At 43.5% G+C, this 21,570-nt stretch overlaps 1 protein-coding gene across 3 annotated transcripts in view; it reads right to left on the bottom strand.

Moving 5' to 3' along the window:
• The window catches only part of crebbpb (CREB binding lysine acetyltransferase b), a 58,631-nt gene that overhangs the window by 19,826 nt on the left and 17,235 nt on the right, over positions 1-21,570 (bottom strand). For all 3 annotated transcript variants that reach the window (XM_084071510.1, XM_084071511.1, XM_084071512.1), the window contains exons 2-7: positions 15,172-15,794; positions 6,259-6,426; positions 5,008-5,263; positions 3,339-3,452; positions 997-1,236; positions 446-542 (exon numbers count right to left, since the gene is read on the bottom strand). In XM_084071510.1, the coding sequence (XP_083927636.1) occupies positions 446-542; positions 997-1,236; positions 3,339-3,452; positions 5,008-5,263; positions 6,259-6,426; positions 15,172-15,794 (1,498 nt within the window). The remainder of the gene's footprint in view (positions 1-445; positions 543-996; positions 1,237-3,338; positions 3,453-5,007; positions 5,264-6,258; positions 6,427-15,171; positions 15,795-21,570) is intronic.

Raw genomic sequence — 21,570 nt, 5'->3', positions numbered from 1 at the left:
AGTGCAATATATCAGCTACCTACTTTCTTAAACAGATGAGACAAAGAGGAAAATCAAATGAGCAAGAGCTTAAAACAAATAAGTGTATCGAATAAACAAGATCCAATTAAACAATAAAACAAGAGTTCGTACAACTAGTTAACAACTAGGCAAGGCGATAGATAGATAACACAAGTCAGATAGATATACACATTACTGTGCAACCTTTCGATGGTATATTTTTCACTATTAAACTTCCATATAAATGTGTTTTTTGACATTACTTTTTGAGCTGTACTTCCCAAAAAAAAAATCAAACCGAATTCTGGAAATTGCAGGTCTAACAGAAAGCAAAGCTGGCAGAGGTGTTGCCAAAGCCTACTAAAAAATATGTGACACAGTAAGACTTTAACATTTAAATAAACGCAGGGGCAGAATATGAGGCAGGAAGGACGAGTGGACTCACTTGTTGAGTGTGGAAGGTAGAGAGTCAGAGTGCATGCCAGGCTGCTCTGATGAGGGGACACCCATGCCCCCTGGCATCTGGTTCATCTGGTTAGTGCCTGAGACAGACACACACACACACACACACACACACACACACACACACACACACACACACACACACACACACACACACACACACACACACACACACACACACACACACAGGTAAGTCACAGACAGATAAGTAGAGCAGACAAGCATAAATTGGCCTTTCGGATCCATTAGCCCATTCAATCCGGGAAGGCATCTCTGTCTTTAGCTATTCAAAAATGGCAAATATACAAATTAAATATATATATTTTTAAAGAGAACATTTGTAAAATATTTGGTTCCAGGGACCTCCCCAGAAGCAAAGATTTGAGTTACAAATGTTCGCTTTTCTCTGCTATTTTTGAATAGCCAAAGAAATCTAAAATGACAGAGATGCGTCCCCGGATTGAATGGGCTAGGTTCCATCTCAGAGTTAAAGAGGGTCTTTGAAATGAAAACGTCTGAGAACCACTGTCCTACCTAGCGAGTTGATGTTCCGGAGCTGCTGGTGCTGAGGCCCCTGGGGAGTCTGTTGGCCCTGGTTCTGCCCCTGGACGGGAGACTGGTTCCCGTAGGGCAGGCCCAGGGCAGCATAGGCCCTCTGCATGGAGCTGGGGTCGATGTGGGTTGCAGAGCTGTTGATGGCTGGGGCGCTGGGCTGGCCCGTGCCCACTGTACTGATGGCATTCTGCAGGCTGGATCCAGGGGAACCCAGCATGGCTGGAGTGACAAAGGACAGTAGGTATTAAACAGATAATGGGCTGGTTGTTTATCCAGATCCGAAAGCCGCTATGAGATTATCCAAGAAGTAGCTAAAACCGATATGTAATGCTTTAGGGCTGTGAAACCAACTACTGATGAGTTGTATTGATGCTTTTCTCTCTGGAAGGAGTTAATGTCGCTCGGGGTCTCTGATGGAACTCAATTAAATCGTTGCCTTTTATACCGTTGGCTGCGGCCCTGGTGTCATTACGGTGATGTCAGTCATATCCATGTATGGAGAGGGCTATGTCAGTTATGCCCAAACATGGGACTATGATGTCAATCCTGGACGTTTCGGTTAGCTCCATATATGGGGTTCCAGGAGGTGTCAGAGCTAAGCAGGTTAGTTATCTCCATATATAGAAATCTAGGAGAGATTCTATGATGTCAGACTTGGGGAGGTTGATTATCTCCATCTATGGGGATCTCCATATATGGGAAGGTTGGGATTCGAATAGGTCACTAGGGGTCGGGATGAATAGGTCATTCATCCCCTTATATAGGTTTCTGGGCATGCTGCCATGGTCCACCTTGCGGTGGTATCCACCTATGGCTAATGCTGGCAAGTATGCCCTGAATGTTCTTTACAGTAGGTCAATTAATCATATTAGCCATGGCGTCCCTTCGTTGGCCATGTCATTATAGGGTGAAAATGTATTTATATTTTCAGAATATTAAAAAAAAAGCAGGTCTACAAGCTTGTGATTCTTTACGAGCTTGTGGATCAGCCATTTTTGTGTTGCTTAAGTATAAAATAGGTGGATAAGTCAGCAACAGAGAAAACAAAACACAGGTCTGTCATCATCTCTCAGAAAATATTTAATACATGATAAATGTATAATATATATATTTAAAAAAACATTTAATGAATCTAAAATCTTCCAGTAATTTCAAATCAACCATTTTTGCATTTTGCTCGCTTGCTTGTGTGTGTGTGTGTGTGTGAGGGGCTGAGATCGCTGCGTAGCTCCCTGCCGGTGCACTGACAGAGAGCACGCTGCCTCTGTGGGGGATTTAAACCCGTCACGAGGCCTCTGGCCAATCAAGGAGCAGAATGTCCCAGGGCCCGCCCCCCACCTCCCCTCCTCCCTTGACAGAGTGCCACAGAGCCCCTCCCCCCCAGGGTGTCATATTACAGGCCCAGTCTTTCTACCGGAATCCTCTGGCTGCTGCTGCGAGTTTGGCAGTTCAGCGAGCCAGCACAGAGCTGTGATACAGCAGCAAGCCTGCAGGGGGCTCCACCTCATACTGAGCCGCTCGTGGATGGGCTCCAAGAGTGCTTGCTGTGTGACAGCATGCCACTTGCTTTTTTCCCCCTTTTTCTTTTTTAAACACCCAACATCAGTTATTCTCAAACTTTTTCAGGGACCCCAGTTTGATATGCATTAGGCCGCGGAGACCCATTTGATACCATTTTTCTTGTATCTCTGGGACCCCAATGTACACCATCCTCAGTGCTTATTTAACTGAGGGTATACAAATGGAACCAAATGGACCCATAAGGGTCCATTTGGTTCCATTTGTACACCCTCAGAGTTACAGAAACGGAAGGTCCATTTGGACTCCAGGTGGTCCCCGGACCTGACGTTGAGAAACGGTGCCTTACATCTACTCAATGGATTTCATCATGTTTAAAGTCACTCAGGTGTGGATGGGGGCATCCTGGTTGCTCAGTGAGTTGGTATTAATAAGTATGTTTTACTATGTTCTGTCCAATAATCGTTTTAACACATACATGATACGTTAAAAAAGGTTAACGCAACCAGGCGTCTGCACCGGGGGGTTAAGCCAACAAGAAGAGGTACTAGTAGTGGTGCCAGATTCTGTGAGAGAAACAAGCAGCCAGGTCTAGGAAAACCAGCCCAAAAGAAGCGACAACGGGCCACATGAGTACTTTAACATGTACATCAGCTATTAGAAAATAGCCGATCTACAAGCTCACAACGCGTCGCGATGCGACGCGTTGTGAGCTTGTAGATCGGCTATTTTCAAATAAAATCTTGCGGGGAAATTATACTGAGCAGATCTGGCAACCATGGGTACTAGTAGCAGGTACTCACGCTGCTGGTTGCGCTTGTCGCTGGCGTTCTTCAGAGGCAGGCAGACGGGACAGTCGTGCCGCGTGCAGTTCTTCCAGTGGGAGATGATCTGTCTGGACGACGCGCAGTGAGCCACTGGAGGAGAGATGGAAGACACAAAAAACAAGAGAAAGAAAGAGAGAGAGAGAGAGAAGGAGGGCACAATATGAAACGTGAGTTATCCCATTAAGACCGGGAAAGCATCTGTGTCATTTTAGATTTTAGCGTTGGCTATTCAAAATTTGCGTTGGCTATTAGAATTGTTTTTTTATTTTTGAACTTTTTTTCTTATTCTTGAAAGTGTTTGAACATTTTGAATAATTTTGATTTACTAAAACGTAAGGGAACTACTGATTTAGAAGGCATTTGTAGAATCTGCCTCAGGTCTTAATGGGTTATTATCAAGATAGATTGCAGACGTGGTAAAGAGATGAGGACAATGAGCCCTTTATCACTTCACCGTCCGTAAATCGAGAACGCAGCCGAGGGAATAGTGAACGGCGCCTTAAGAGACGGGCAACGCTCTCTGTCTGAAATGACAAAAGGGCCGTGGCACATAATGACGGAAAGTCATTAGGTGCGCTACATAAAAGCCTCACCGGCTGCACCCCAGCCATTATTCAGAGAAAAGACGCAGCAGTTCAGCATGCTATTTTAACCACATACAGTACGCCCTCATTTTATACTTCGGCTATTCGAAATCAGGGTTAATATGGTAAAGAAGGTACTTTTTTAAACTTCTTTTTACAAGAAGTTTAAAAAAAACACGTCTCCAATCAAAAAACACCTCAATAATCATGTCACAACTTCAGAGACTAGCTGACAGAAAGAGGCCTAAACAAATCTGATACGGCATGCAAACATCTATGTAAAAACTATTTGTATTCAATCATCATGTCATAAAAGCATAAACAGCCGACACAGCCAATGCCGTGAAACCCCTCCTTTTTCCCCGTGAACATTAGGACACATTAGCAAATTTGATGCACCTGGGGAACCCCTTTTAGCCATGCGTCTCTATTTTAAGGCATGTCATTATAGGCAAAGGTTTCCCCTCATTTCAAACAAATTCCCCCAAACTTGAAAATGAATTGCTAAAAAATTGCTAAAATAGCAAATCTACAAGCTCACAACTTGTGAACTTCTAGATCGGTTATTTGTGCTATTCATCGCACAACAAGTATTTAGGACTTAAGTGGTTAACATCCGAAGCGGCCAGAGCGATGACACCAGCCACCTAGGTAGACGCGGAGGACTAGAGCCACTCGTCACATTGTTTACGTTGGGAATAAGCTCTCAGGCGGCCGTTTACAAACAAGAATCAGATTAATGTCTGCTGTCCTCTTGCTGGGCTGTTTGGGGGCAGAATGGATCAGAGCGGCTCTGTGAGAAGGCCGTTTGGAGCTGAATGGAGTCTCAAAAACAACTCAATTCAAATATTTTTGATGAATCAAGAACTAAACTGTCTGATTAACCACTTAAACCCCATTTCATACTTTGTCGAACAACGGTGTAGAAAATAGCAGATCTACAAGCTCACAGATCAGATGTGAGCCTGTAGATCTGCAATTTTTAAAATCAATTTTATTAACATTGCGCTTTAAAAACAAAAATCCAATCACTTTTGCACCAGGTTCCCCCTTAAACTCACCCTGACAGGACTTTCCGGCCTGGCAGTGGGTCATGTGGTTGAGGACGTTCTTCATGGTGCGGCAGTGTGGCAGGGCGCAGGCCCGCACCTCCCCGTTGGCCTGCTCACGCCGCTGGCACTTGTGCGCGTGGAGCAGCAGTACCAGCTGCTGCTGGATCAGCTTGCGCTTCTCCGGGTCGGCCGTGGGGCCACCCGACGACACGCCACCCTGGCCCGGGACCATGCCCACCGCCGCCACCTGTTGTTGCATCTGGGACTGGAGATGGGGAAACGCGCACACAAACACACACACACACACACACACACACACACACACACACACACACACACACACACACACACACACACAGTTAAAACCCTTTAAACACCTTGTACTTAGTAAACTTGACCAGTCCTTAGTCCGCTCTTCTTTTTCCCCTACACAAAACTCTAGAAGCTCACAACTTATCGGTTATTTTTGCTGAATGTTTCTCCCAGAATAGGGATGCTAGGGTTAATGTGGTAAAGGCGATGCTTTAGGTATGCAGGCTTTAAATCAAAGAAGCAGTCACTCACAACAAATCGGAGAAATCAGAGATGTAAGGAGGAGAGTAAAAGTGGGCGGGTGGGTGTTAAGTAAGAGTAGAAAAGGGAGAGTAAATAAAGGGAAAGAGGAAGCTGCTGTTAAGCAATCAAGTCTTAAGCAATCAAAGAGGCTACGCTGAACAGCTCCAGAGACGAAGGCATCGTGCAAAAACCTAATTAAAAACAATGTGTAAAACTGAAGAAAGAGAGCTGGTAAGTGTCCGACATCGAAGAAATTAATCTAGTCCTTCACAGAAATAGAACTGGAACTATTTCCTCTCTTCATTAAGTCTCTTTCCTGTTCCTGGAAGAGATTTGCATGCCTCTGGCTCTGTGTTTGCTCTGTGCCGAGAGAGCCACACTTCACTGGAAGGTAAATTACTCGGCGATATTCAGAGGCGATGGCCTTACAACTAAACGCCCGCCCGCACGAGCTCATTTTTCATCCAAGCCAGTTTTTTTTTTCTTAAGAGAAAAGCAAACATGTACCTAATTGTTTCACGCAGTCATATGAGAAAAACACACATCCAAGTCTATACTGCCTGTGTCGCTTATATCGGAGTGAACTCCTTGGCAGTGTAGCATTACTCCTACATTCCAGGTGTTTGATAAATCCGACATGGAAATACAGAGACACGACCGAAAATAAATCATACAAGTAGGCTGGAGTGGTTGTAGGCCACCTACCAGGTTGGGAACGCTGGCTGCTCCCTTCAGCTCTGCGGGGAACTGTGGCAGGCTGTTGGGGAGGGCCGTCTTGTTCTGGAGCTGCTGGGCGTTGACACCCGCTGGCCCCATCTGCTGTACCCCGGCCTGGCTGTACTGCTGGCCGAACGGAGCCCCAGACATCCCCATCTACACATAGGAGACAGAAACAGAGGCTGTTCAGAACACGTATGGCTTCACAATAAGGGTGCAAGAGTTAATTGATTTAATCAAACTCATAGATTAGTTTCATTACTAAATGTCTTATTTAATCTCCAAAAATGTTCTAATACAGCGAAAATAGCAGACCTACAAACTCACAACACATTGTGAGCTTGTACATCGGATATTCAAGCTAGGGTTAAGTGCTTAATAGGACTAATATATTTTGTTGAAAATAAAAAAATAAATTATACATTAGATTTTTTTTTGCTTCAATTCGTTGAACAAAATAAATATATTTTTAAAAATGTGCTTCACATTATTCTATTGAAAAGTAATCAAGACAATAATCGACAGGTGCAGGCATTCTTCAAAATGCTTCAAACAATAATTGAGCAATGCTTACAGTAGCACAGACAGTGATCCATTTAATTTGTTTAAATTAGTCATTTCTGTTTTGTTCTGGTCAAGCCTCACTAAATATGAAATGTGGTCTAAGTTTGACTAACTCATTAATATACAGTCGGTTCCTGAATTCATTCAAGATAAGGTTTCTACGGTTGTCCTCTCATAGTTGAATATTCCATGAATAGGTCCGTTTGGTCTTGTTAGTTGATTCAGTCAGTCTATAGAGCAATAGCCAATGTAAAGTTCTCAGTTCTCAACCTCACCAACCTGAAAAGGCGGGTTCTCTGCATGATGTGGCAAACACAATTTTACAGGTTTGTCAGTTAAATCAACTAATTGGTAAATTATTATCATTAGACAGCCCTATAAGTTTTACAACAGAACGCATTCCTTGTCAAAACTCGCCAACCTAGCGAAGCACTGCAGGATATTGGGTGTAAAATCACTGAGATTCCAGTATGTTCCCTGTATGTTCCAGCATGGCGTGTCTAACGTGCCAGGATTGGTTTCAGCCTCGAGGAAGAGTTGAGGAACCACAGCACCTCTATCGGTCTATTATAGATGTCAGCATATACTGTTCTAACCTCAACTGTAACAAGGGGGGGGGGGGGGGGGAGTGGCTCCTGCTAGAGATGCCTCTTCACATCACGCCATCTGAACCACAATGTGTAACAAAAACAAGCAGTCGAACAGATGATCATCATAACACAAGTTTCCAACTCTGTCTGGCTGAGTCTAGTCCAGGAGGGAGGTTTAAGGAACACTTCTAAATCCTGACTTAAGTTTTCTGAAAAACTTCAAATCTTTATTGAAAACAATAAAAAACAATTATGTTGCTATAACAACTAAAATGACAGGTATCGGTTTGAAAGGAATAACAACATATAGGTGTAACAAATCTAAATGGGTTAAGGTAGACAAAACCAGAGTCGATGAGCAATAAATGACCGTGGGTTAAAATGAATTAGTTGCAGCTATAAACAAAGCAAAACAAAAAGATTGATTGCTTTCCACCATCCATTATCGATTAATATCCTCTAAGAGGGGTGATAATTCGTTATTTTGCCACTTTCTATAGAAGCCTAAAAAGCGTGCTGCGTCTCCGGGGAGGCTTCCAGCATGTAGTGTGCGCACACCGTCTCCCTGCACTCTGGCCAATGAAGCAGCCAGCTCTGCTGCGCTGGGCTGGGCTTTGCTTTAGCGGAGGCTCCCTGCTGCTCTCAGCGCTCCAGCAGACAGATGAAAGAGCAAGCCCCAGCCCAGTGGAGAGACATAAACAGAGAGAGATAGAGAGAGAGAGAGAGACCAGCAGGCTCTCAACAGCTGAGCAGAGTAAGAGCAGCAGAGCACAGTGCAGTCGCGTGCCCTTCCCCCTCTCTTTCAAACACACATACATACTCGCTGCCTGCCACCATCTCCCTCTGACTCAGGAGCCTCCTTCGCTAGCACGCATCGGTTGAAAGCCTCACCAGGCAGACTTGTGGCACTTTCTCACCACACGGTACCGGCTCAACTCCACTCGCTTTCAACTACCCGGTATACCGTTTTTTTCACTGCAGATAGTGCCCCCTCAATATAGCTGGCTGTAATAGCGACGTCCAAACCTCTGCATAGCCGACATCTAGTTTAAATGTTTGTTAACAGTGTTGGGTAGCTTCCATGCAGTCATAGGCGAGTAAGTCGTGACGATTCTCTCTGACCAATCAGTAGTCTGCAGTGTTTTCACTAAGATGCACTACATTGAAATTTAAGCAGATATCCGATGACCGATTACTTGCATGGTCAAATAGATCAGTGCCAATATTGCTTTCACTGCTGAAGGAGATGAGCACTAATTAGTTCTTTACCAACTTAAATAGTAAAGAAGTAACATTTATTTTAGATACATATTTTCCAACTTCTTGCTGCTATTATTTGGTCTACAAGCTGACCCTTTGAAAGCTTACCTGGATAACACCGACTGAATCTGAGGCCTTCAAATCATCACAAAAAGGCCTTTTCAGCTTCGCATACAAACAAATACAAAATAAAATTGTGGCTAAAAATACTGGGATTATTTTGATATCTGTACAATACCGATATTGCATTTTTGAGTGGTGCCAACCACTCCTATATCTGACTTTGTCCGTGTGTCCGTCCGTATGTATGTATGTCCAATAAACAAACATTGATGACAACATCAATACGGGGCTCATCAAAGGCACCACTCTCTTCACACAGGGTGTGATTTTTAAGTAAAGATTGGGCCAATATTCACATCACCTTTTGTATCAGCTCAGCTCGTCTGGAACCTCGACAGAGGTGCTTGATTGAAGAAAAAAAAACAGTGCCTTAAAGGGCTAGACCACTTTGGTAGCAGTTTCGGTTGTGTGCCATGATGTAACTCCAACGGTGGGCGAGAGATATAAAATAATTGCTCCATTGATTAGAAAGAAATTGGTAATTCAAAATATGCGCCTCATTGACGTACAGTGAAGAGGCCTTGGAGGCTCTCGTTTAGCCTGTAAACGAACACAAACCAAGCTTATTCTGACAATATAGAACATCAACAAACCCAGTACTATTTGCTTTTTAAATAGAAATGATTATTTCCTGTTGATTTGACTATTTGTAGATCCGGATCCAGATCCGCAGATCGAGTCCGGGTTTGGTGAGGTTCTATATTGTCAGAATCGGCTTTGTTTGTGTTTGTTTATGGGCTAAATAAAGTAGCTCCTCCTGAGCCTCTTCGCTGTACGATGTAAGTCAACGAGGAGATATTTTGAATTATTAATTTCTAGTCAATGGAGCAATTATTTCTGACTTGTTGCCCACCTTTGGAGTCGCATCATGGCAAGATAACTACACAACCCAAACCTCAAGTGGTCTAGCCATTTAATCACTCAAATCCTAGCATCCCTATTAGAGGGGGAACAAGTAGATCAGCTATTTTTGAGAGGGGGGGAAAAGAGCGGACCGAGTACAGAGAGGACGCCTGTCAACTAAGTACTACGTATAGAGGGTATGAGTGGTTAAACGGCACAGGGGAAGCCTTCAAGGGTTTCCCCTGCTCGCCAAGGTTCCTCCTTCCTTCTCCTGTCTCCTTCCTTCCTTATCTACCCCCAACCACACACTAGGTCGTCTGAATGTGATTTATAGCTCCATTATCGCAGGTCAAGAGTCCCTGGGACTCTTGCCCTGAGACAGTCTACAGAGGGAGACAGACAGAGGGTGAGTAAGAAAACGACAGAACAGAGAGAAGAGCGAGAGAGGGAATGAAAGCCAAAAAACTGGAAAAACAGGGAACCAGGAAAACTGGGGGGAACGGGGGCTGGAAAGGACAACAGGTAGAACGCCAAGATTAAAAAAACAAAAACTATGGAATGAAAAGCAGGCTTTCTAGAGTTTCCCAGTTCAGTTTTCTATTTCAAATCCATGCACCGTTTCATGGTTTATTTGTGAATGGCCATGTTATCCCAGTCAACAAGCAGGTCCACGTGATATAGGCGCGGTTGTTACCAGGGATCGGCACAATTAAACATTAACACAGGTAGTCGCGCTCCACTGTACAAGTTAACACCAGTACCTAAAAAAATACGTTTCATAATAATAATAAGAAATAAAATAAGAAATCTTGCCTTATTAGGCACAAAGCTCTTTGATAAATCCATGTTTCGGAAGGACCCCAAGTCTGTGTAAACTTAATTCTACTAAGTCTACTAGGTGAAATATTATATTCCTGCTGATCAGAAGTGATTAAAGACTTGTGGTTTACAAACAACTTTTAAACGGCTAAATGTTCACATGATAGAGTGCCTTGGCCAACAACTCCAGAGAACAGCTTCATATTTGACATTTGAGGAAGGTATTGTGGGTAAACTGTCCCTGCACTTTTCTGTCCTGGGAGCCCATGTTTAACGGATGTTTCATGAGCGAGTGCAAGTGGATACCATGTTGGTAATACTCTGCAGTCAGCCAGACTTATTTTATTTTTTAGGGAGGATGCAGAGATGAGAATTAACCACTTTTGCCCTATAGCATAAATCAGCTATTTTTGCCTACCTTTTTCTTTACACTACCTGCCGATGATCAATTTGATCAGAGTTCTCAATTTCAGTTCAAACTTTCTCCTTGAATACAGCACTTGAGGACACATTTTCAGAATTCCCTCAAGCACATTTTACTTCCCGTTCTTCCCTTAATTATCTCACCAAACGAGTACGGCTGTGGTGTGAAATTGTACATCCCATCACTATGGCTGACTAGGTTGATTCTCACCAAGGCAGTGGAAAAGTGGAAGTGACAGCAAGAACAGTGACGTCTCAGAGTGGAAGATTAGTCTCCTCCATCTTCACTTATAAAATGCACTTATTTGTCAGGAAGACTAATGGTCAAAAGCCTCACCAGCAGCCACTAGAGTCGGTGAAGCCACAGAAAAGCCATAGTCACCAAAATCAATAGGCTTGACACTGGAATCTGCCAGATTATGATACTGTCTGTCGGGTGGAAACCTGCCCAAAACTGTTACTTTTGGATCTGCTACTTTTAATACTTTTGTGTGACGCTGTAGTATGATCAAGTAGGGCATTAATTTAGCTTTATCTATAAAGTTAGAAGATGGAGATAAGAGGTTACTGCCTGACAGCAACGGTAAATCTTATATTTTGTCCTATAAGCGTGGCGCTAGAGCAGGGGTTCCAAATATTTGAGACCCATAAGATACATTTGGTGTCTTACTGGGACCCAAACTTACACAAATATATTATGAATTAACCACTCGATACATGTTCGGTACATGATCACAATGTGGCATGTTGTGAGCTTGTAGATCTGCTATTTTCACTTTGGAAATGTTAGTTTGTTTTTCTGAAATTCTATTGAAAAACTTTTTTTTTGGTGAAAAATCTTTCAAAATCGTTTGAAATAATAATAATTTAAAAACAATAGTAGGAAATGTAAAAAAGGCATATATACTCGCAACCCAAAAGTAGCTCCCGACCCATTGTTTGGGAAACACTGAACTGAGTGAGTCGAAGTGACAATTTAAGGACTTCTAAGACCTTTTTAATAAATGAAATTAAAAAAGACCATTACTGCATCAAAAGTAGTCAACGAACTATACTATAAACACTGGTCAAACATTGGCAAAATTGTAAAATAATATAATAGAGGCAAAAATTTGGAAGATAGCTGATCTACAAGCTCACAACACCTCGTAACGCACAATTTGCATTTATTTTCAAGGGTCAAACTAAATGTAATGCCTCAACTCCTACAATTCCAAGTGCTTGTCAGGGTGGGGGGTCCCCAGTTCAAATATGATTATTTATATTATAGTGTGAAAAGGTTGGTAACCGTTGCGCTAGAGGATATGTAGAAGGATGGGGTCATTCCAATAGTTAGGGCTCATCTTCAAGGAGAATGAATGAGCTCAGCAAGATTCATGGCAATATGGCCATTAACTTGTGTGTAAGTGGAAGGTTTGACCAAAGGGTGGCGCTAAAGTAAAGGTGATGTAGTCAACAATATCAGTAGGGTTCATCCTTGCATAGCACATTCATTTCCATGGCAAAATTGGCAATGTGATTTTGATTCATGTGTGCATTGGACATTTTGGCCTAATGGTGCCTCTAGAGGAAATGGCCTCTGCAATCTATCAATGCTGGTACTTTAAAGGGATAGTTCACCCCCATTTTTTTTATTTTTTTATCAATTAGTCACCCCATGGGAATAATTTGATGACCAGCAGACCGGTAGGCAGCGGTTACGGTAGGAGACACAAAGGAGACTCTTTGTGTCTCCTACCGGAACTGCTGCCGGTCATCAAATTATTGGCTTAGGAATGCAACGAAAACAACAAAAATATCCATGAATTCTCGTCTCCACAGGGAGACTAATCGATAGATTTTTTTTGGGGGGTGAACTATCCATTTAAAACAGCTGACAAACACTACAAATACTGGAGGGGGACTTTAAGTTTGTGGCATGAAGGCAAGCTGGGAGAAAACATAACAAAACATACCTAAATAATACAACACATGTTGGTAAAAAAAAAAAAGAAGAAAGCCATTGCATGGCGAAAAATCTGATTTACAAGCTCACAATGCAACGCAATGTTGTTTGCTGGCAGAATTTTCTCTATTTTTGCACATAAAAACCTATAGTGACATGCCCAAAAATAGAGATGCCAGGTTGAAAAGTGGTTAAAAAGTATTTTCAGGCCAGCTTTAAACACCATTGAATCCTGGTTTAAATTCCCAGGCCCTGCTCCAAGGAGCCGAGCCAAGATGGTGCTCACAGACACACTTCAGCAGCGCGCGTCTCTCCAATGGCAGCTGTACAAGGTAAACAAAACCTGTGCCAGCTCCCGCTTTCATCTCCCAACCACAAGGCTGCCATGTACACACTACCTACACACAGGTTTAAATCCCTCTCTTCCTGTCGCTCTCCCTCTCTCTCTCACATTTGTTCTAAGTGCCTCACTCTCCTATATCAGTGGTTCACAAACCTTTTCATGTCAAGGTGGCATTTTTGGTGGCACACTCCCATCTGAACATATTCTGTGCCAGGGACTCCCATACAAGATTTTTCAAGATGTTCTGAAAATAGCAGATCTACAAGCGCACAACACGTCACGACGTGTTGTGAGCTTGTCAATCGGCTATTTTCAAAGTGGTTAAACTGATTTAAACATTTTCTGGGGACCCCCTGGAACTCCTCAAGGACCGCACTTTTAAAGCTATTTTAGGCCTTTTTTTCTGCCCTTATTGACAGTAGAGACAGGAAACAGGGAGAGAAAGTCGAGGACTGACATGCAGCAATTAAGGTCCGCCAGGCTCGGGAATCAAACCCGAGACTCGCTGTCAGGCATCAGAGCCCGTGTGGTACGCACCTTAACCACTCGGCTATCGGCGCCCCCCTGGACCACAATCTTAGAATCACTATCCTATACGATCACTTTGGTTTGTTGCGGTAGTATGACACCAGCAACCCACAGACTGAGTGTGGAGCTTCTACATTTTATGTGGCGTTATGTGAAAAGAGAGTGTGGAGCGGAGCGGAGCGCCGGGTGTCCGTGTCAGCACAGGAAAGACTTTTTCATGTGGCCAAGTCTGTGTATGTCATCTCGGTGAGAACTACTGCACTGGTTTCCCCTCGGTTTCCTGTCAAACCACAACAGCCTTGAGACGCAGTGGGACGGCGGAAAGCCTTCTCACATCATGCGCTAGTCCCGTCCTCCACGCACACACACACACACACACACACACACACACACACACACACACACCACAAAGTGGATGTTCATTCATACACAGTCTCGTTGCATATTAACCACTTAAACCCTACATTGACCAAGGTCCCCCAGGGGTCTATACTCGGTCGCCCGCTTTTTTCCCCTTTACACCGAATCTCTACCAAAAAATAGCCGATCTACAAGCTCACAAAGCCACGCGTTGTGAACGGTACATCTGTTATTTTCTGCCTATAATGACATGCACAGAATATGGACACTAGGGTTCAACGTGGTTAACCTGCTGGTATTTACACACAACCATACATACAGTCATAACTAACTAGATTGACATTCATCTGTTATGGGAGCCCCCACCCGCTCCCAGAGGGCGCCCTGGGCTTGATCCAGAGGCACGGCTCCACTTGGCACCAGGATGGCCCTCTGTTCAGTCTGCACGCATCATTTCTCAATGAGTGTTTCGGTGGCACAGGACCATGGGGCTGTCAGCGAGTGACTGGAAGTGTAGTTTATTTAAGATGTTTTAAGTGATCACATTTCAGCTGGCTGGATCGCAACATCTGATTAAACCGGTGAGAGCTAGCAGTTGTTTTGACTACCGTTTTAGGGGAAGTAACTCATCCAGTATTTCATGCTCAACAAGTAGAGAATCGCTCCGTGTGAAAAATGACATTTAACCCATTAAGACCTGGAACTGTGTCATTTTTTGATTTGAGCTAAAAAAAGCATTATTTTACACTTTGGCTATTCAAAAATAGCAGATATACAAGCTCATAGCGCGGCACCGAGTGCCGCGCTATGAGCTTGTAGATCTGCTATTTTTGAAAAATCGTGAAAATGTGTGCAAATCTTCTGAATATATATATTTTTAAAGCGAACATTTTTAACTCAAATCTTTGCTTCTGGGGGTCCCTGGAACACAATATTTTGATGGGGGTCCGTGGCCAAATACATATCATTTTGGGGGTCCTTGACATGAAAAAGATTGAGCACCACTGATATAGAAACGTTTTTCAGAAAACTGTTGAGATTTAGGAGACATGTAGAATCGGCTTCAGGTCTCAATGGGTTAAAAAGCAGTGTACCACACTCACCTTGTTCATGTTGCCAGCCTGCTGGGCATTCATGCTGTTATGCGCTCCCATCGGTCCCCCTCCCTGGGTGAGTGTCTCTGCGAGCACGCTGCCTCCGACGCCAGCCCCCGTGCCCACCTGTGGCCCCTGCATGCCCTGGTTCTGGTATTGCATGCCGGGGGGCCCGGGTCTACCTCGACCCGCGGGTCCTAGAGCCCCGTTCATCACCTGTCCCGGCTGAGGCTGACCCATAACCCCGTGGCTCTGTCCGCTGTTCAGCATTGCCTGGCTGAAGCCCATGGTCAAATTGCCGTTGTTGCCCTGTCCGGAGGCGGCGCCGCCTCCTTTCTGGGCCTGGGGAGACGCGTGGTTGGGCGAGCCCTGGCCCAAAGGGTTTTTCCCCAGCACGCCGCCGAGCTGGCCCCCCACCATGCCTCCCTGCTGGGATCCTCCCAGGATGGACGTGCTGCCCGGCCTCAGGAGCTCCGACAGCTGCTTGTGCTTGGCAGCCGCGTCGGGGACCATCGAGTTTAGGCCAGGGCCGCCGCCGCCGCCGTTGGACGACATGCCCATCAAGCCCAGGTCTCCGTTGGGGATGAGTTCGTCCGGGAGGTCATTCTCCAGGTCGAACAGGGACACCAGATCTAGGAGGAGAAAGACAGAGATAAGGATGAGCCATCGTCACAGACAGTCCCCCCTACCTCTCAGCAATATCAAACCTCCTGATCAGATTAAGTTGTTAGCCGTCAATCGAGCAGTAGCAGACTTATCGTTTTCAACACAAAGATGTCACTGTGATATCCATTTCACGGATCATAAAAGACGGCATGGGGAGCTAAACTTGCACTTGACCTATAGTACATTACAGCCTTTTTGACCTGTCACAGTCAGCGATTTTTCAGCCACAAACAGGCAGAAACAGGAACTCTTTGTCAAGTCTAGTGCTGTGCAGACACCCAAATACGATACACCCAAATACACCCAGTAACCTTAATCACCTACAGTGTACAAGCACTGTCTTTAACCCCACACCCCACCTTCACTGGGTACCGTCTTAAGTATTCTTTAAAAGCAAAACAATACAACAGCTACACGCCAATTATGCAATAGACAAAAGGTATAAACGCATGCACGCATGTAGACACACACACACACTCTCCCAGCTGCTGAGGATACCAGCGCTGCCTCCTCTCCTGGACTGATTCCCAGACAGTTCACAGGGTTTGTTGTGGCTGAAGAGATGCAGTCTTGCAGAAAGCTGGGCAGGGCCCAGGCCAAGGAGAACGTGCGTCTCTGTGTTGAGATGCCGCTTTTCACCACAGAGACTTGTCCTGTGTGCTGCTAAATATAGCGGCCACAGTCCAGGCCACACACACACACACACACACACACACACACACAGGGCACTCCGGTGGACCTTACCGTTAATAATATTGCATAATTCCCGTATTTCCAATCATGATGAGCGCACTTGTAGAGAACATTATAATACGTTCTATACAAGATTTATATACCATAATAAATGTACAATTCTTAACCTTTTACCAGCTGTTATGTTATGCGTCTATGAAAAGATAAGAAAAATTAGTAGAGTGTGCTGCGTGACACTATGCCGCTACGCTACGGTTTATTTCAATTCCAACACAAAAGAATTACGTTTTTTATACCTTCCTTGTATGCAATAAATAACACATTTTAACTTAGTTATTGTTTTCGTATTCTTATAATTGTGAAATAAACACACTTTTCTAAACAAACAGTCTCATATGGAAGTGAACTCTCACAAGCCCTGGCCTCACCCATGTCTCCCTATCCTGGGTTGAGGGCAGCTGTCAATTTTGTAAAGAAATTATGAAAAATCTATTTTCAATTACTGCATTAAACCTCATTACCCGTAGTTAATTTGCATTAATAAAATATCTTGCTATTACTATGATAAATAATTGGAAATTAACCTTTAAGTAACCTACCTAAATTTGACTAGAAAAAAAATTGGAACGGCGTGACTAATCTATGAAGGTTGTCAGTGCCGTCATTTCTCACTACTCTCTACTTTGTCACTTGTAACTTCTTAGGTTTTGTACATAGTGTTATTTTCTCTGTATTTTTGTGTTGACATTTGAACTGTTTAGTTGCTACTACCGGTATATATGTCTATGAAATGAATACCAAGGACCTCAACAGAAACAAGTCCGCAAGGACTTTTTTGGACGGACCTTTTAGACAAAGTATCAGTAAAGAACAGTGTGACTGAGGGGGCATAGATCAGCCACTATGGGCATACTGGTAAAACAAAAAGAAAGATTAGTTTCAAATTTAGTTCACCTGCCTATTGTTCTGTTAAAAAGTACACCAGGAACCTCACCTCCGAACATTTCTGTTTGGAGGTGCAGGATTTGACCTTAGTGGAGTTGGAGATTATTTGAAGTCTAACATGGAGCAACTCTCCTGTTTTTATTTAAATTGTTGTGGTACCAAATTAATGTTTCGCTACTAGGCAATACCTCCTAGATTCAGTCAGTGCTTATAAGGTATTGAATTTACCCAGCCCTACCGGTAGATGACCAGATAGAACGTTGACCACACAACATCCATGGCTGGATTCCAGCTGGAAACACCAGAAAGAGCTCCACTGATCTTTATTTCCCCCAGATTCGGCACAAACATGGGGATGAATTAATTCTACTATTATGCCACCAAAATGTGGAATGCCATACCAACAGCCATCAAAAAGTGCGACTCCCTACCCTCCTTCAAAACCGCCATAAAAGAGCACCTGTCTGCAATATGTCGTCTAGCTTGCCAAAATAAATTACCCCCCAGGCCCAATGTTTTTCTGTAAATATACTTTTACTGCTCCTAGTATTGATGATCTCTTGTATAGTATTGTACGTAGGGCCAAGACACCATCACACCAGAATGAAAAGTTTCGAGTGGGGGACTCTGGTGCAACGCTCAGGTCCTGGACCTGGTGAGACAGCGGAGGAGCCCGGCCAGGAGGCCATCCACAGAGCCTAGTCCCTCCACGTGCCAGAGCCTCTCCTCTACCCCAGTCCCGGCAGAGTAGTTCCGGAGAAGCGGATTGGGTGGCCCTGTCTTACCCTAAGAGGACTGACCGTGAGTAGCTACTGGGACGTAGGTCGGGGCTTGATCAACCCCGGCTGGGTAACCTGGGCAAGGGTGTATGCTGCAAGACCCGAAACACCCTTGACCCCAAGCTACAACACTGATGATACGTCCCAGGTGCATCCATGTGAAGTTTTTTCGTTACGTCTTTATGTCTTGATGAATTGAATACACAATGGAAACGAGCCCTCAGGGCTTTTTGTGTGATCCTTTTAGCATTATTGTATAACTGTACCTCTGTACCTTTTGCAAACTGTTAATAAAGTCTATAGGTTTAACATAAGGATAGATTCTATTCTGTTCAGAAGAATACATTTTGTTAAACCTCACAATCCCTTGTAGAGCTGCACGATGCAACATCATTGCAATATTAGAAGTCAAAAGGAAATTTGAAGACATTGCTGCTTAATTCAAGTGGCAAGACCACAGACCACAAATGTGACTGCCAGTATGACACTGAGGCAAAGTTCTAAACCCTTGATTGATGTCTTGAAGTTAAAAAATGTTCACAACTTTTAAGTAACCCTCTTAAACCCATACTTCATTGTACATCAAATACTCGATCTATAAGCTCACAACGTGAGCTTGATCTGCTATTTTTGCCTAATGTTCACATACAATAACATGCCCAGAATAGGGACGCCAGGGTTCATGTGGTTAAGAGACAATAGTCTATAACAGACATATCACAGACAAACTCATCCTGCACTCCACTCTGAGCAGCAGATCAGAAAGAGAGGTGTGTTGCCCTACACAGCACGGGGAGTTCTGGGCTATTGACAGGAATGAACAGTGCAGACAAAGTAAACAACCACATGCAACACACACACACACCCACAGTACACTAATGAGGGCTACAGTCCAAATCACACGTCTATGCCAAGGTCCTGCACGTGAGCGCGTGAGTCTGTCCGCGAGTCGGGATTTCAACAACACGACAGCCACATCCCCACCCTTTCCACGCACACGCCTAGCTAAAAACTGACATTATCAGGTTGCCAGGTTGGCGGGAGATACAAACCACAATCTGAATGACAGTCCGGATTGTAACTACGGCTGGGTTAACCACTTGAACCCTCTAGGCATCCCTGTTCTGGAGGTATCATTTTCCAAAAATAGCAGATCTACAAGCTAAAAATGCATCGTCTTCGGAAAAGAGACAATAGACTAATAGAGCCAATCAGGCACGCTGCATTCCAAAATAAATTGATCCATTCTAGCCAATCAATGAACAGTTAAAAAGATCAATGAGGTAATTGATGGCATATGGCATTAAGTATAGAGGATATGCGTGTGACATCATCATCAAACCCGGAAGTTATGCAGGAATGCCTACTGAGTGTCAAAAAAATACTTTCTGGCCTCGACAGCCCATGCATCCAAACAGAAAAGTCATATCTGATTGCATTAAACAACATTAAACAATGTTAAACTCATTTTGCATGTTTCTTTGCCACTCGATTTGCCACTCGATGTGCCATTCACTTTAAGCATGCGCATATCCTCTATTAGAAACACTTGATGCGATAAAGTCTGTTAAACAACAGCTATCATAAACAATGTAATGCAATTACAATGACAAAAGCTAGCTTTGAAAGCTAAGTTGTATGGAACACAAAAAATAACAACACGCAACTCAATTTTATAAAATATGTATGTAGTGGCGGTCCCTCCCTGCTTCATCTCTCTCTCAGCTAAGGGGTCCTTGGGCTGAAAAACATTGAAGACCCCTGCTGTAGATTATATCTGCCTTTTTTATCTGGCATCATCAAGAGCAGACTGCAAGTGCTACATCAGTCTATTTTGTGTAGGTATTTTATGAAACAAATGTGTAATTCATTATTAAGAAATGTATATAAATCTACAGACTAAAGCTTTAATATCAAGCTGAGTGTGTGTGTGTGTGTGTGTGTGTGTGTGTGTGTGTGTGTGTGTGTGTGTGTGTGTGCGCGAGAGAGAAAGGAGGGATTGAACAAGACAGCGAGTGAAGTTATGTTATCAAGTGAGTTGTGTAACTTTTGTATGCAACTTATTCAACTTTAGGATGCTTCACTTGGAAAAAAAAGAAACTGCAGCAAATTTTGCCGTATGCTATTGTGCGTGCGCGCGTGTGTGTGAGAGAGAGATGGAGAGAGCAAGCGATAGAGGCAGTCAGTGACTTTACGTTCCCAAGTTAAGTTTGTAATGTAATAAGCTCCGATAGTGTTATATAAGGGGTCTTAATTAAAAAAACAGCTTTCATGTCACTCCGCTAAGGACTGGAGTGTAGCTGTAACGTTACTGCCTGCCGGAGCTGGATATTCTACATGTCTCCCACAAACATGAAATGATGAATGATTGGCTATTTCTGCCAGTCTACAGCTTTTCTATCTTTCGGAGAATAGTTGCTGTGCCAGACATGCGCAGTCATGCCCTTAAATGGCAATATCGGAAATGATGTACAGACAGATACCGATTATTAAGAATTATCTTTCGCAGCCGATAATCAGTGGTAACGATAATCGGTAGATCCCTATAGTAGCACTGAGCACACTTTTCAAGTAATGAATTTATAATCGCAGAGCAATTGTCCCTCCAGGCCATGAGATAAGCTGTGCATCCTGGCTGGTTAAACGCTCCCATCACTCCGGCTTATGAGATGTACCAGAACTAGCCAATTGCAGAGATGAAAGTTTACAATGAAAGTGGTACAAGCAGGCGTTATATACATTATGTAATATATGTTTATTGAAATGACAACATACATCAAATCTTAGTCTTAACCCATTAAGACCTGGAACTGTGTCATTTTTAGATTTGAGCTTAAAAAGCATTATTTTACACTTTGGGCTATTTTTGAAAATTTGTGAAAATGTGTGCAAATCTTTGAATATATATATTTTTAAAGCGAACATTTTTAACTCAAATCTTTACTTCTGGGGGTCCCTGAAACAAAATATTTTGATGGGGGTCCGCGGCCAAATACATATCATTTTGGGGGTCCTTGACATGAAAAAGATTGAGCACCACTGATATAGAAACAAACGTTTTTCAGAAAACTGTTGAGATTTAGGAGACAAGTAGAATCGGCTTCAGGTCTCAATGGGTTAATGACCATGCACATTCAACTCAGTCCGAGTTGTCAAAGTCTTTAACCCCTTTTACAGTTTTGAGCACTCTTTCCCAAACTGTGGGTCGGAACTCATGTTTGACTTGCGGACCATAAATAAAACCCGAAAATCAACAAGTTTGTGAAAATAGCAGATCTACAAGCTCACAACGCGGCGCGAAGCGACCTGTTGTGAGCTTGTAGAT

The sequence above is a fragment of the Gymnoscopelus microlampas genome, assembly GCF_963454915.1.
Source record: "Gymnoscopelus microlampas genome assembly, chromosome: 11".
Classification (NCBI taxonomy): domain Eukaryota; kingdom Metazoa; phylum Chordata; class Actinopteri; order Myctophiformes; family Myctophidae; genus Gymnoscopelus; species Gymnoscopelus microlampas.
This window is presented reverse-complemented; position numbering and strand designations above follow the sequence as displayed.